Consider the following 13,133-nt stretch of genomic DNA (forward strand, 5'->3'; position numbering starts at 1 on the left):
TATATATATATATATATATCTCAAGCAAACTGTTCCAACTATCTTATTTTCATAACTGCTTATCCTTGCAGCAACAGAGTTAACTGTTGCCTATATCCAGTAGTAGGTGGGTGAGAGAAAGAGTACGCCCTGGACAGACCAGCAGTTCATTACARAGCAACTCAACTAAGCACCCAAAGAAAGTCATGTTTTTGGAGAACCTTAAGAGAACTCACACCTGCGTGCAAACCTGCAAATTAATTGCAATAAGACCCTTGGTTGGGATTCAAACCAAGGAACTTCTTGCGAGGCAACAGTACTGTCACTTGTTTGAGTCAAAAGCTTGGAGATTTAACATTTAAATCATATTCAACTTGGTTAGCTCAATTCTAATTCAACTAATTATTAATAGCTGTGCTCATTTAGTTTGTCATCTCATGCACCTTGTCACCGCCGACAAACTACACTTCCCAGGAGTCCATGCGGTGCTCGCTCGTTAGCTGCGTCAAAACAGGTCCTACCTCTTTGCGTCTTTCGCTTTATATTTGTGTCCTTTGTTAGGATTCATACTCTCCGTCCAGAAGCTCAATTTGTCCATGGCGTCTCCCACTGATGGSAACGGTAAGTCCGGAAGTCATGTTTAAATTAAGGTTAAACTATAAATGAAACAATGTTAAAGGATTTTKGTTTTACTGCTTAAATGATTTGCCACAGTGACAMGGCATCTCGGTCGTTGAGACTGTTAAAAAAATCTTTAGAMTTTTTCTTAAATAAGTTACTGATTTTCATAAAATATTTGCAATTATTTTCTTGTTACATTTACTTTTGCCATGCACTTCATTTAGGTAACCTTTGTGCATGCATTGGAGTTTAACATAAACAAACAAGACACCGCCGCTTTATGTATACTGTGAACTGCGCATGTCAAGTGACTTTTCATCTTTTTTTAACTGCTCGTTTTATTTGGCAGATTTAATTTTACTTTTTTTGTCTTATTTGGATTCAGTCGTCTTCCTGCCATAWGTTTCTTCTTCCTCGAGTGTTTTTCATCCACGTCATACAGTACTCTACTGCCATCTTCTGGATTCAGACCAGTATACAGATTCTGCAGGAAATTTATTTTAATTGTCCCAAGACTATTTATTTTGTCGGATTTTCATTMTGATGTTTAAATTAGACTTTTTTTAATTCKTCCAATCATTTTAATGAARTATTTCACACTGAGATTAATATTGTGCTCTTTAGTTTCTCCGTGCATTTCTGTATCATGTTTGTTCAACTCATTCTCTTTTCGCCCTGAGAACCAGACTCGGTTTCTGAGCCCCTAAGTTTCAATCTTAACTGTTGCCACCATCTGAACAATGTTTGTAACCACACTATGTGTGTTTCTATTTTCTGTTAAAATAACTTGGATCCTTTTATGCAATGGAAAATTTGTAGACCATATTGACAGAGACCTCGTCCTTTTTCTGTAAAGAATCTAAACCCTAGCATTTGGGCCGTGTTTACTGAAGGCAAACTAAAATAATTTTCTGCTTTATAAAGAGCATGGACACACACACTCGCTTAATTAAAAATCACATCACACAGGGAGTGTTTACCAGGGTTTTATTGAGAGTGGACTCTTGACCTGTGTGTGTTTATTTTCAGTAGCGGTGGAGCTGAATCCCGTCCTCAAGCCTCTCAGCTGGTTGCTGGGTACCTGGGAGAGCGACGAACCCGGAGAAGGAACCTTCCCCACCATAAAACCTTTCCGATACACTGAAAAGCTGCATTTCAGTCATGTTGGGCAACCAGTCATCAACTTTACGTACGTTAACCCTGCAGAGCTAGACTTTGWCTCAGCTTTGAATTAAACTTGTTTCCATCATATTTCCAGCTCATTCCTGACTGTTTTGTTTAGGTTTAACGCGTTTCATGCGGAGTCCAATAAGCCTCTTCACAGAGAATGCGGTTTCATTCGAATCCAGCCGGGGACAAACAAAGTGGCCTTCATCATCGCACAGAACTCTGGTAAGGCAGTAACTAAACACAACCAAGTTTCTGATAATYAGTGCCGTTTTACGTTCTTCTGATTAAAAAAAAAAACAAAAAAACTTGGAACTCACAAATGCCATTATATTGAAATGCAGAATGAGATTCTGCAGYAGTTATGTCAGGTATAACTGGCTCTGATTTAGAGCCTGTTACAGACATGTAAACAAACACTAAAAATGGCCGCTTTGTCATTTGTTTTCTTTTTCTTTGCTCTCAAGTCATTGAATTTACAGTTTTCAGTTTGTCTCAACACAGGACGAATGTGTTCTGTCTGCAGAGATATTCTCGTCTCTTGGCTTTTCTTGTTCATGCCTTCGCTATATCCCTACTCGCATGGCTTGTTTCAAGGCTGGATGTTGTGTTTTTATGTAGGTCTGGTGGAGGTTGAAGAGGGGGAGCTGACAGGAAATCACCTCAAGCTGCAGTCTCAAAGCCTGGGTAGAATCTCTTTTGCCAAAGAGCCCCATGTACAACAGGTGAAACTGATCAGTCATCATTTATACCCAGAAATGAGCTGATATTACTGTATTCCGAAAGCCTCCATAAGCGTTCAGAATGCTATATTTTCCTTATATAGCACATAACTTGCTTTCTGTCACTTTGATTATTGTTACTTTTCTCTTTTCTTTCAGATTGGCAGAGTCTTGCAACTTCGACCAGACGGGAAGCTTGAACAGACTGTTTCCATGGCAACTGACAACCAGCCGCTCACTCAGCACTTGCACATCACTTACACCCGGTCATCTTGACTCAACCAGCCACGGCCTTGCCATTGCTTTTTATCCCCACACCTGTCAGAGCAACATCTTAGGAGTGTGGGTCCGAAAACTTTTCTTTCTCAGGGAGTTTGTCATGCATTTTTAAAAAATAAATATGTCCCTGTTTTGAATYTACGTGGTTCTAATGGGTAATAAAGATTAAACTTAAAACGGTAACGTTTTCGTTTTGATAACTGACTTAAATTAGCAAAAGAAATTAGGTTTTGCACATGGCCTCATTTTAAGCCTGCATCAAAAGGTGATTAGGACAGAAAAATTGGTATTTTAAGTTAAAAACCCGAGATCGGAGCGTTTAACTTTCTTAATGTTAAGTCATTCAACCAAAAAATTTTCATAAGACCTATGTAGAGTTTACAAACTGTAAATGGGTAATGATTGCAGCCTATATTAGAAAATCAGTCTTTTTTTTTGCAAAAAATTGTGAGTACTTCAGACCATGTGGTTGTGTCATACGTGATAAAGAATATGGTAACTAACGGCTTGCTGTTAATGTGACCAGTAACACACCTGCACTGGGAACTCTGGCTTATTCTTCTGCCTGGATGTCATCTGTCTCTGATTAGAGCCAGCGAATTACTCACTGGAAGGGATTGATAACTAAAACCATAAGTCAGTCGAAATCTGAAATTTGCCAGAAAARCTTTTAAGACTGAAATGGCCTCAAACCATATGCTGTTGTCTACTTTACAAATAAAATTCCTGCAAAGACCTCCAAAGAAAAACATTGGTGAAGAAAAGCCTTAACAGTTTAATTTACCCAACTAATGAACACATTTTCGAACATCCCAATGTTTCTCAGTTTAAATATTTCTTATGGAAACTTTGTCAAATTCACACTAGATGTCTGCAACAATGGCTTTGGCCTTATCAGACCAATTGTAAAAATATTAAAAAGGTGGTAAACTTTACTGTTTTTGAATCAAATATTGCATTTTGCATTTGGAATGACTCAATTTTAGATTTGTGAAAACCTTTTATAGCACATTAATCTTTGAACTTTTCAATTCCTGAGACATGTTTAGGCACCACTCTGAAGCTTCATCAAGTTCTTACAAAATAAAATTATTTTTAACAGCTGGAGAACCAAAATAAAAGGCCATATAAGTATAGGTAAGCATTTGTTGAAATTTATTGTGGGTTTAAAAAAAATAGAGCAGACACAGTTGCAAAAATAACACTGTACTTTAAACCCAATACACACATTCATCTTGAAGTGCTTGCTGTAGTGGCAGGTTTTATGCTGCGGTGGAATCAATTGTTTATCACCAAATATATAAATAATCTTAAAATCATAAATAAAATATACAGGTTCAAAACTGAAGTCAGTAAAGCAAAAAATATCATGTAGTTTGTGAAAATCATCTAAAAGTTATTAAAAAAAATGGGCATGGCTGAAAAAAAAAACTTGTTTAAATTAAAAAATATGTATACATTTACATCGTCACTTTGAGCTGGATTTGAAGGGAGACGCAGCTTGTGCTTCGGCGAAAGCACAATAGTTTCATCTCCTGAAATGTAAACAATACAGCCAAATGCTGCTCAGAGAAAGTGGACTCAGCAGGGTGAAATCTTATCCTCTGCAGGCACCAGAAACCTCTCAGGTAATGTTACCAGCTAGCTTAGCAATCCAGAAGTCACCTTCTGCTCTCCTCTGGAAATATACATTCTAAAAAGAGCAAATCTCCCACAGGACATCGGCAGTAAGTACAGCCTTGCGTTAAATCAGAGAAGGAGTGTTTACTGCAATTTGATAAACAGTGAGAAGAAGCGTACAACAGGTGGAGCGCGTTGTGAAAAATAACATTTATGCTGTTAAATATTAAGATTATCCTCAATTCTCCGCTGAAAACATCAGGCGACTACTCTTTGGTAGAAGGGTAGTCACTCGCAGGCTTGTGCAAAACATGACACTGCTGATGAAACATTTGTCAGTGACCATTCAGCAACACAAAGGGAAGAGCTGGGAAAGCTCAATCCTCATCAGGCACAGCGAGCATTTCCGTCTCACCTTTCATCGACAAGACAGAGATTTGAGTCCTATGTTTTCACCAGTTCACTGCTCCTTCATGATGTAGACGTACACAGTAGTGAGAAAATATTTCAGGGAGTCGATGACTGATGACAGCCAGGGACGTTCAGGAGTGCAGTCCATCTTCACCACACATTTCATAATCTCTGCCTGATGGAAAGGGAAAGCGGAGTTTATTTTAAAAAGTGATGCCAGAAGTTTGCTGATTTAGAAAGTGCTTTATTTCTTAAATGCTGTTTTCATTTAAGGTTTTCAAACCTAAATCTGCTAGCATTTTGAATCACTTTGGGTCAAACCTTTGTTGTACTTTGTAGTAATATTTTTACAGTGCTCATTGATGGTTTTTGAGGTTATTAAACATTTTTGAGTTTTGCAAAACCTTTGTACCTTTAAAGTAGAATAGAAATATCCTTGATTTTCCTACAGTGGAAAAAAAAATCTGTACAGTTGTGCCATATTTTTTCTTTATTCATGAACATCTTTAGACTTTCTCAAATCTACCAAATGTTTATGGTAATCACTTTTTGRATTTTAAACGTCTTTAAAAGTCACTGTTTGTGACTTTTAAAGACGTAAAATAACAGATTTAAATATTGTGTACGGTAGCCAGTAGTGGGATGAGACTACAAATAGGTCAAGTTTTGATTTTATTTCATAAACATTTAGCTGGATACTGTAGCTTTATGAAATGAACATGGTTGATAAAGTGCAGTTTTACAGTYACCCCTCTCCCTCACAAACAGTGCGACATCTTCTCTCAGTCCTATGTAAATAATTTAGCAAGAAGGCAAGGCAGTGCATCAAAAGTGTAGTATAAGGTTGTTTAATTGATTTAAACCCACATTTCTTAGTTTAGCAACTTCCTTTAGGGTTTGTAAATGAGGGCCAGTTACACAGCAGCAGTCTTGCTTCTGAATCAATTCAGAGAAATTACAAAAAAACAACAACAAAAAAACACCACAGACTCACCCATCCTCCCCGTCTCTTCAGCCAGGGAACGAGAAATTTGCGGACAAACTGTCCAAGGCTGTCCACTATGATGTGCACTGTGGTGGGATGTCCCTGTCTGACGCAGTCCACTGCCAGGGCTCCAGCTACTGCATACATGGCAACCACTTTACCCCATGTTATACCTACAGCACAAAAAAATTAAATAAAAGCATTAAAGACATTAGTGCAGTAGGTTTGATTTTAACTGTGTATATACAGCCAAAACTGAACTGATCTAAGAAAACACTGCTGCTGATCTCATCCCGTGCTTCTGCGTGTTTAACTTGGAATACAGGTTTTGGTTGCTAACGATACCGATTCTCTCCAACAGTCACTGTGCCGGGTGCATAATGGACCAGAAACAAAAATAAAAGGACATCGGTTTCTCCTTTTCACGGAAGCTGAATTTCTGGACAGGAATCAATAAGCCTTTATTTACAACATTAGCCATCCTTTATTTCCAGGCAACAACCCGTCTCCCCTCTGAGTTTTCATATTGTGCAGCCATTGGACCTTGTACTGAAATAAAAATAAAACGGCAGGTTCAGGTCAACAAACCAGAGTAATTTGAGTTAATGTGACTGATAAGAGGTCTTATACAAACCGCCAGCCTTGCTGTCAATTAAAGAGGTTGGGATTATGATGCCACTGACCATAGCTTAAAAGGTGGAAAAGAACATAACGTAAAAGCTCTTCCACATTTTGTTATGTTACAACCAAAATATTATTTTTGATTTAATAGGACACAAAGAAGCACAATAAATTGTGCCATGCATTTGCTTTTAGCTCTACTTACCCATAAACAAAGAATGCAAAGAACTGATTTCAGAAAAAAAAACCGAATTATTCATTTCAAAACAGAGACTACCTGTGTGTAATTTTATATTGGTATAAAGGCGGTTGTTTCACGAAGGCCTAAGAGTTTTGTTAGAGAACCAGTTATCTGCATTGCTTCTGTTCTTACAAGAGGTTTTTTATGTTTTACACCATTCATTTCTACTAATGAACAAACAAAGCTCCATGTGTGATGAAAAGCTAAGTGCATTTCACACTAAACACATGATACTCCAGGTGAAGCAAGGTGATGGTGACATCATGGAAAGTTGGCCAGACCCAAACGAAGCTAATTTAAAGGAGGAAGAGAATTACCCAAAGTCCAGATCACAATCCAATTGAGAATCTGTGACGAGACTTAATAACTACTATCCAGCAGGTGCTTGCCATCTAATCTGATGAAGCTTGAACTGTACCCATAGCCATACCCAGAAACTCTGCAGATGCAAGTGAAATGTTGGTCTACAGAACACTGACTTARAGAACTGAATAAAAATGCAGCCCACAGTKTACAGATTTTTTTTATTCTTTGAGCATTATTTAAGAAAGAAATGGAAAAAAAGATTCACAATTATGCTCCATTTTGTGTTGGTTTATCAAATAAAATCTATATAGGACACAATGTAAAATGGGGAATGAATACTTTGACACAGAACTACAAACTGAAGCCTACAAAAGGAGCTGCCTGACCTAACGATTACAGCCACGCGGTCAGTTCTAGGTACAGTTTTCAGGGAAGCTGGCCCTCTCATAATAGCCATTCAAGAATGYAGCTAAAGGCTAATGTCTTTGGCCTCTTTTGGTCCCGCTTGCTTTGTCATGAATGTTCCATGGGGCTGACCTGCAGAGTCTGACGGTGCCTATAAGGGGATAGAGCCGTGGGTGAGCTTAAATGAGATAAGTGTCCATGGACGCTGTCCGAGCACATCATGTCTCAGTCCCTACTGAGAAGCAGGCCAAGAATAGACATGAGATTGTCAGGGATAAAAGAGGAGGGCGGGAAGAAATTGAACAGGAGTGGGAGGCAGAAGAAGATAAACGAAGGAGCGACGAGCCATGTTGATTTTACTGGAGGACAACAGAGCCACTTCAATTTCTTTTTGGGCTGAAGAATGCTAACAAATACCTAAAAGCTAAAAATAAACTTTTAAAGCAAAAGGAAAGGAAAAAGTACGTCTGATATTATTTTTTTTTTGGGTGTGCGTTTCCTTTTTTAATCAAAGTTCTCAACTGATCTCAAAAGGCAAAGTGCAACTCAAGCTCCCGAGTTTGTTGTTCTTTCAGAGGAATCCCACGCCATTTCCACAAATTACGGCCCTGTGACATCAGAGTGGGGGAGACATTCGGCCAGAGCGCAGGCATGAAAATTATATTAAGAAAGTCTGTTTTTGGCACATCCAGGCATCGAGCCAAATGTTGCATGTTCATCACAGTGCAGCCGGATTCCTCAAATCTATCCCTGAGGCTTACAAAAGAGAACATGGAATTGTTTTCTTTGGAAACTTCAAAATGTCAGCACTGTTTTTGGTAGTGAACGAGGAACATCTGTTGTTGAGAAACCCAGAAATCATATCAACCTGTAAACCGAACTCAAGATTCGTATCAACAAGAAAAACCTAATAGAGATTGCATAATTTATTTCCCCCAGAGAGCCTATAGAGCACGTCCAGGAAACGACAACGGAGGTCATTTTTCAGCATTTGATCAGATCCTCACGCACCTTTCATTTGTTGCCTCTCTCACTCAAGAAGTCTTTTCCATGAAAMAAATGTACAAAAAGATGCTTATGTGGACCATTTGTCTAACATTTTGCACGCAAACAGAAATTAGCAAGCTKAAGAGCATTTTGTGGAATATGACATCCTGTCACTTCTGAAGTATAGATGTTTCTTCTGATGGACTCCCTTTTTGAATAGTGGGTGCTTATTGGGATCAAGGTTGTAGAATTCCCATCGTTCAGCTGCATCAGCAGCTGACTTTATTTTTGCTGTTAAGTCAGTGTATTTTTTGTTTGTTTTTTTTATCCGAAGATCAGCTGAATCTGAAATTGTATAACAATGCTTTATATAGGCTCACAAACGGTCAGAAAATTAATTCCCAGATTAGTCAAAAAGTAGTGATGTCATTCAGTTTTCTCTTTACAGGTTCAARCACCTGGCAAACATTTGTTAGAAAACTGACAGCTACTGGGGATCCTTGTTGCACAAAGCATCACCATTCACAASAATGTTTTGAAGATGCTTGGATGATATGTGACAACATTTAATTTCACTTTTGGATAAATAAATATTGTGTAACTGAATTGAATTGAGATCATGTTAGACATTTTTTGATTTAAATATTTGTGTAAATACAATGACACAGCATTTTTACTCAGGATCTTCGTAACGTAAAAACTGACTCCCAAACCCATCACCATTTGACTCCATGTGCATTTCAGATTTAGATCAAGGCTCAAAAATGTGTCAACATTGCCAAAGTATATGAAGGAGGTACTTCACAGATAAAGCCTCATCCTGGAATTTAATAACTCAAATTCCAAAATCATGCCACATGGGAGCGTGAGCTAAGCCTCAACTTTCTTGATGAATGGTGGAAAAATGTTCTCACCAAGATTAATTAAGTTTCCTCTTGTGCTCGCCTCACTTATTCAGTTTAAGGAAGCACACAAGGTTCATTGTTCCAAATTCAGATTATTGAAGATTTACACAGAAATAGAAGATAAATGTGAACATTGTTTAAGCTCAGGTTGTCATTTAAGTCGCATGTTTTTTTTTYATGTCCAGGACTTCCTAATTTTTGGACTGGCCATTTTTAAGCAATGTCTTCTGTGATGTGACTTTGTCTAGAGCATTGTCCATTGATTGCTATCTTTGGGACACCAATACAAYTAAACTCCACCCAGAGGGAAAATTGTTGCCTTCACATCTCTGCTCAGGAGACGTCAACTTCCCCTGGAGTGGAAGTCACAGAATCCTCCCTYGGTACCAAGTAGCTTAAAGGACACTTTATTTTTCTTCTAAAATGAGAGAAAATAAGGTAAAAAATTGAAAGGGATTTTCAAATTGCTTCTCAAATGTTGTGCTATTTGTTGTGACGTGTGTAGGGTTGAGCCAGGCCAAAATGTTAATGGGATGGGTAATGTGGGGGTAATATACTSGATGTATGTGTTTGTTRTTGATGATGTCCTATGTTGAGACTWAAATTTGAACAAAGATAGAGAACTTTAAAAGGTCCATGATGTCTCACAAGACTAMTGCATTCARAGATAACAGACAGAAAAAAGAGCATGCTGAGGAAACGCCATAATATAAAGATTTCCTTCTAAAAACTCAAGATCKGAATGAGAAGTTATGTAATAATTCAATAGGCTGCATTATAAATTAGCGGGGAAAATGGTTTTGTTTAGGATTACATAAGAACTGGAACCAAATTAGTCGCTTGTCTACAAAGGGATCAGCTTGAAAAATTATGACTGATGTTCATAAATAACCATTCTCCTCTGGGGCCACTTTGCTTGGATCATTATCTAGTATTTGTGGAGTCCTRTGAATTTCTTTCAAGGCAAACATGCTGTAAAACCCAAGTTAGAAACTTTTTCATTCAGTCAAAGTATAACTTTACAAGTTTCTTAACTATGAAGTTAAAATATGTACGACTGTGTTGTTTTTTTTTTTAGATAATGTCCCCCTCCACCTATGACTGATTTATCCACTCACCCACTCTCTCTTACTGAAAGTCCCTCTCTTGCAAACTAGGAAAACTGCAGAGTCACCGGTGTTAAATCACACTAACTGCCTTCATCTGTAATTTCAACTGCAAGTCACTTCCTGTGCTGGCAGAGCTCCTACACACTTAATAAACAGCGTGTTTACAATCATCATCATTATCATCATCATCACCGCCACCTCCTCCTCATCCTCCTCCTCCAGGGTCATGGCATACCTGCTGCGAAGATCTCTGTTGCCACGCCGAGAAAGGCATCTGAAACCACGTTCTCCATGGCAACTGAAATGTTAAGCTGCCGTGCCACGTTCCTGTACAGACTGGGCTGTATGCACTCCAACTCATCGCCTAGAAACAAGAGACAGAGAGGGACACCAGATTGTTAGGGAGAAAAAAAAAACATTAAAGCAGCATGAAAGAGACAAAACACTGTCAAGCAGTAAAATTTAAATAAATCGGCAAAACTAAACATAAAACTGCGTGCAGAAATGTAAATAGAAAGAACAGACGCCGAGTAGATTCAGACATGGTCTTTTACTCATCCGTTTCTCCAAGCCTATGTCTGAAAATAGCCGATAGAAAATATGTGGGAGAAAAATCTATTTATATTCAAGTCTGAAAGGCTGTTCAGTCCATTTTCATGCATCTCACATGCGTTATGTTTTGTAGTTGTACATGTTATTTCTCACAGTTTCCCCCTTAAGATATACGAGATGTATTTTATATTTTTATCTGGCAGATAAAGATTAGGAGACTGATTTTAAGGTGTTTTTATTCTATCTACTGTTATTATTAAGAAGAAAATTAATGGGTTTCTTTTTCAAATTCATTTCTTCAAGGTCAGTTTATATCTACATTTTTTGCAAAAAGACAGAATAGCAGTGCCAAAAGGCTCAGAGACAGCTTCAGATAATAAAGTGATGAGATGACACAGATTTACGGATTTTTGAGGTTTAACCGATTGCAAAATCTTTTTTTTTTCAACGGACTATAAACACATACATGCCAAAAGGTTTGCTGGATGTTCCTAAGTAGAGGTAGCAGTTCTGAAACCAACATTAAATGACAGGATTACGAGAGCATCCTCGCTTGTGCATTATCTAACCACCTTAACCATTATCTGTCATTTGCTACACTCATGATAGTGCATCAAAACACATATTGGTCGGTCCATATATTGTTGCATTTAATGAAAAGAAAAAAAATAGAATTTCTATGTATTGATCAGAGCCGATCAAGAGAAAATTTTGCCAATTCCAATTTCTGGGATCGGTCCATCTACACATAAATGGCCCTCTACAGAAACAGTTAGATTTAAAGCTCAATTATTCCAAAACTCCTCTCACCAAGACAAAGAAGCACCAGAGACACCTCGGCGAGCGCTCCATTTGGGGGAGAGAAGTTAATTTCAGTCTTGGACCAACCCAGCCCATTCTGATTGAGCCTGGATAGAATATAGTCTCTGCAAAGTGCTTTGGACTGAGACACTAGCTCCTTCTCGGTCAGCGACCGGTCGAAGACATCGAGGACCTCCGAGGCGAACGTAGAAGATCGCCGGAGAACATCCATGTCCTGCTCCTGAGGGATCTGGGTCAGTGRAAGTCTGACCTCTGGGGGGSAGGGGGGGATCAGCTGTGTAATCAAGAGTGTCCTGGTTTTTCCTCCCAGTGGGGAGCCAAGTTCAAGGATGAGGACAAAACAGCTTCTGTGAGGATAGATAAGAATGAGGTTATTAGAAGGGTAACAAAATATTACCCTAAACAAGCAAATACTATCATGGGCTGAATTAAAGAAAATATTTGTTTACATTTATTAACTAAAAATAATGTACATACAGGAAATAAAAGTGACCGGAAACTTATATAAGAATACGACGGAGGCGTTATTGTTGAGTCACACTGTGGGATAGTCAAGATATTGCAACACTTTTTACATTATGCAACAACAGCGATGGCATGATAACGTTTATTGGGACAGAGACAGAGCAAGACTGAGTACGAATTAAAAYATTTATCCCAACTAATGCGGAAGAAAAGACAAAGAAATCAAAAACTGCATTTACTGAATTTACTCTTACCATCAGCATTTCATGCACCTCTTTCCTGATATGACTTGACCTGATCCCAAATTTCCAAAGGAACTGGGGGGGGGGTAAGCCTTTCAGTTCGGACCTCTTGAGCTTCTCAAAAAAAAAAAACTCGACTGTAAGCGTAAAAACCTCCTATGTTATACAGAATAATTGGGTCCCACTCCGCGAAGTTCGGGTCCTGGTCTCAATTTCGGTTCGGTCCAGTTGTTTCCGTGCACAGAGCTGACTGTTTGAGAGCCGCCGTTAGAAGACGCCTACCTGTTGTTCCACCTTCCCATTGGCGCCCACAGGGTGCGCTGTTTTTACTGCATGGAGAAGCCCGGACTTGGACGTTTGCCGCCCGCCTCTCCTTGAGTCTTGTCACCCCGGCAGGAGCGTAGACTTTAACCAAGCGCATCTACTTTCATTCACAAACCTGGGCGGATTAAACAACAGCCTGATGAGTGCGCAGGAAGGATTTAATTCTCCAGTCCCGACCCGATTCCAAGGCTGCTTGGTCATTGAAGACAGGTTTTAAAGTGTTACATATTTAGTTAGGGTGAGGTTCGAACAAAGGCGTGTGTAATCTCGAACCTTTGTTTACTTATTATCATTATTATTAATAGTGATAGAGTTGTTCATTGCAATAATATAGACTCATAATTTAAAACAAAATACGCCCTCTTGCTGC

At 38.6% G+C, this 13,133-nt stretch overlaps 2 protein-coding genes across 3 annotated transcripts; one reads left to right on the forward strand and one right to left on the reverse strand.

Moving 5' to 3' along the window:
- The first annotated feature begins 320 nt into the window (after positions 1-320).
- On the forward strand, positions 321-2,951 carry thap4 (THAP domain containing 4). Of its 2 annotated transcripts, none has more exons than XM_008434143.2 (5): positions 321-600; positions 1,630-1,789; positions 1,883-1,992; positions 2,389-2,492; positions 2,649-2,951. In XM_008434143.2, exons 1-5 carry the CDS (start codon positions 576-578, stop codon positions 2,763-2,765), a joined length of 516 nt encoding a protein of 171 aa, XP_008432365.1. In that variant the 5' UTR covers positions 321-575; the 3' UTR covers positions 2,766-2,951. The 2 variants fall into 2 exon arrangements, with proteins under 2 accessions (XP_008432365.1, XP_008432367.1); XM_008434145.2 differs by having other exon boundaries at positions 329-600; positions 1,633-1,789.
- Positions 2,952-3,900: 949 nt separating this feature from the next.
- On the reverse strand, positions 3,901-13,127 carry bokb (BCL2 family apoptosis regulator BOK b). Its single transcript, XM_008434142.2, has 5 exons — positions 12,452-13,127; positions 11,721-12,079; positions 10,594-10,722; positions 5,794-5,957; positions 3,901-4,974 (listed from the first exon to the last, which is right to left on the reverse strand). Exons 2-5 carry the CDS (start codon positions 11,941-11,943, stop codon positions 4,849-4,851), a joined length of 642 nt encoding a protein of 213 aa, XP_008432364.1. The 5' UTR covers positions 11,944-12,079; positions 12,452-13,127; the 3' UTR covers positions 3,901-4,848.
- Between the last annotated feature and the right edge of the window lie 6 nt (positions 13,128-13,133).

The sequence above is a fragment of the Poecilia reticulata genome, linkage group LG17 (assembly GCF_000633615.1).
Source record: "Poecilia reticulata strain Guanapo linkage group LG17, Guppy_female_1.0+MT, whole genome shotgun sequence".
Classification (NCBI taxonomy): domain Eukaryota; kingdom Metazoa; phylum Chordata; class Actinopteri; order Cyprinodontiformes; family Poeciliidae; genus Poecilia; species Poecilia reticulata.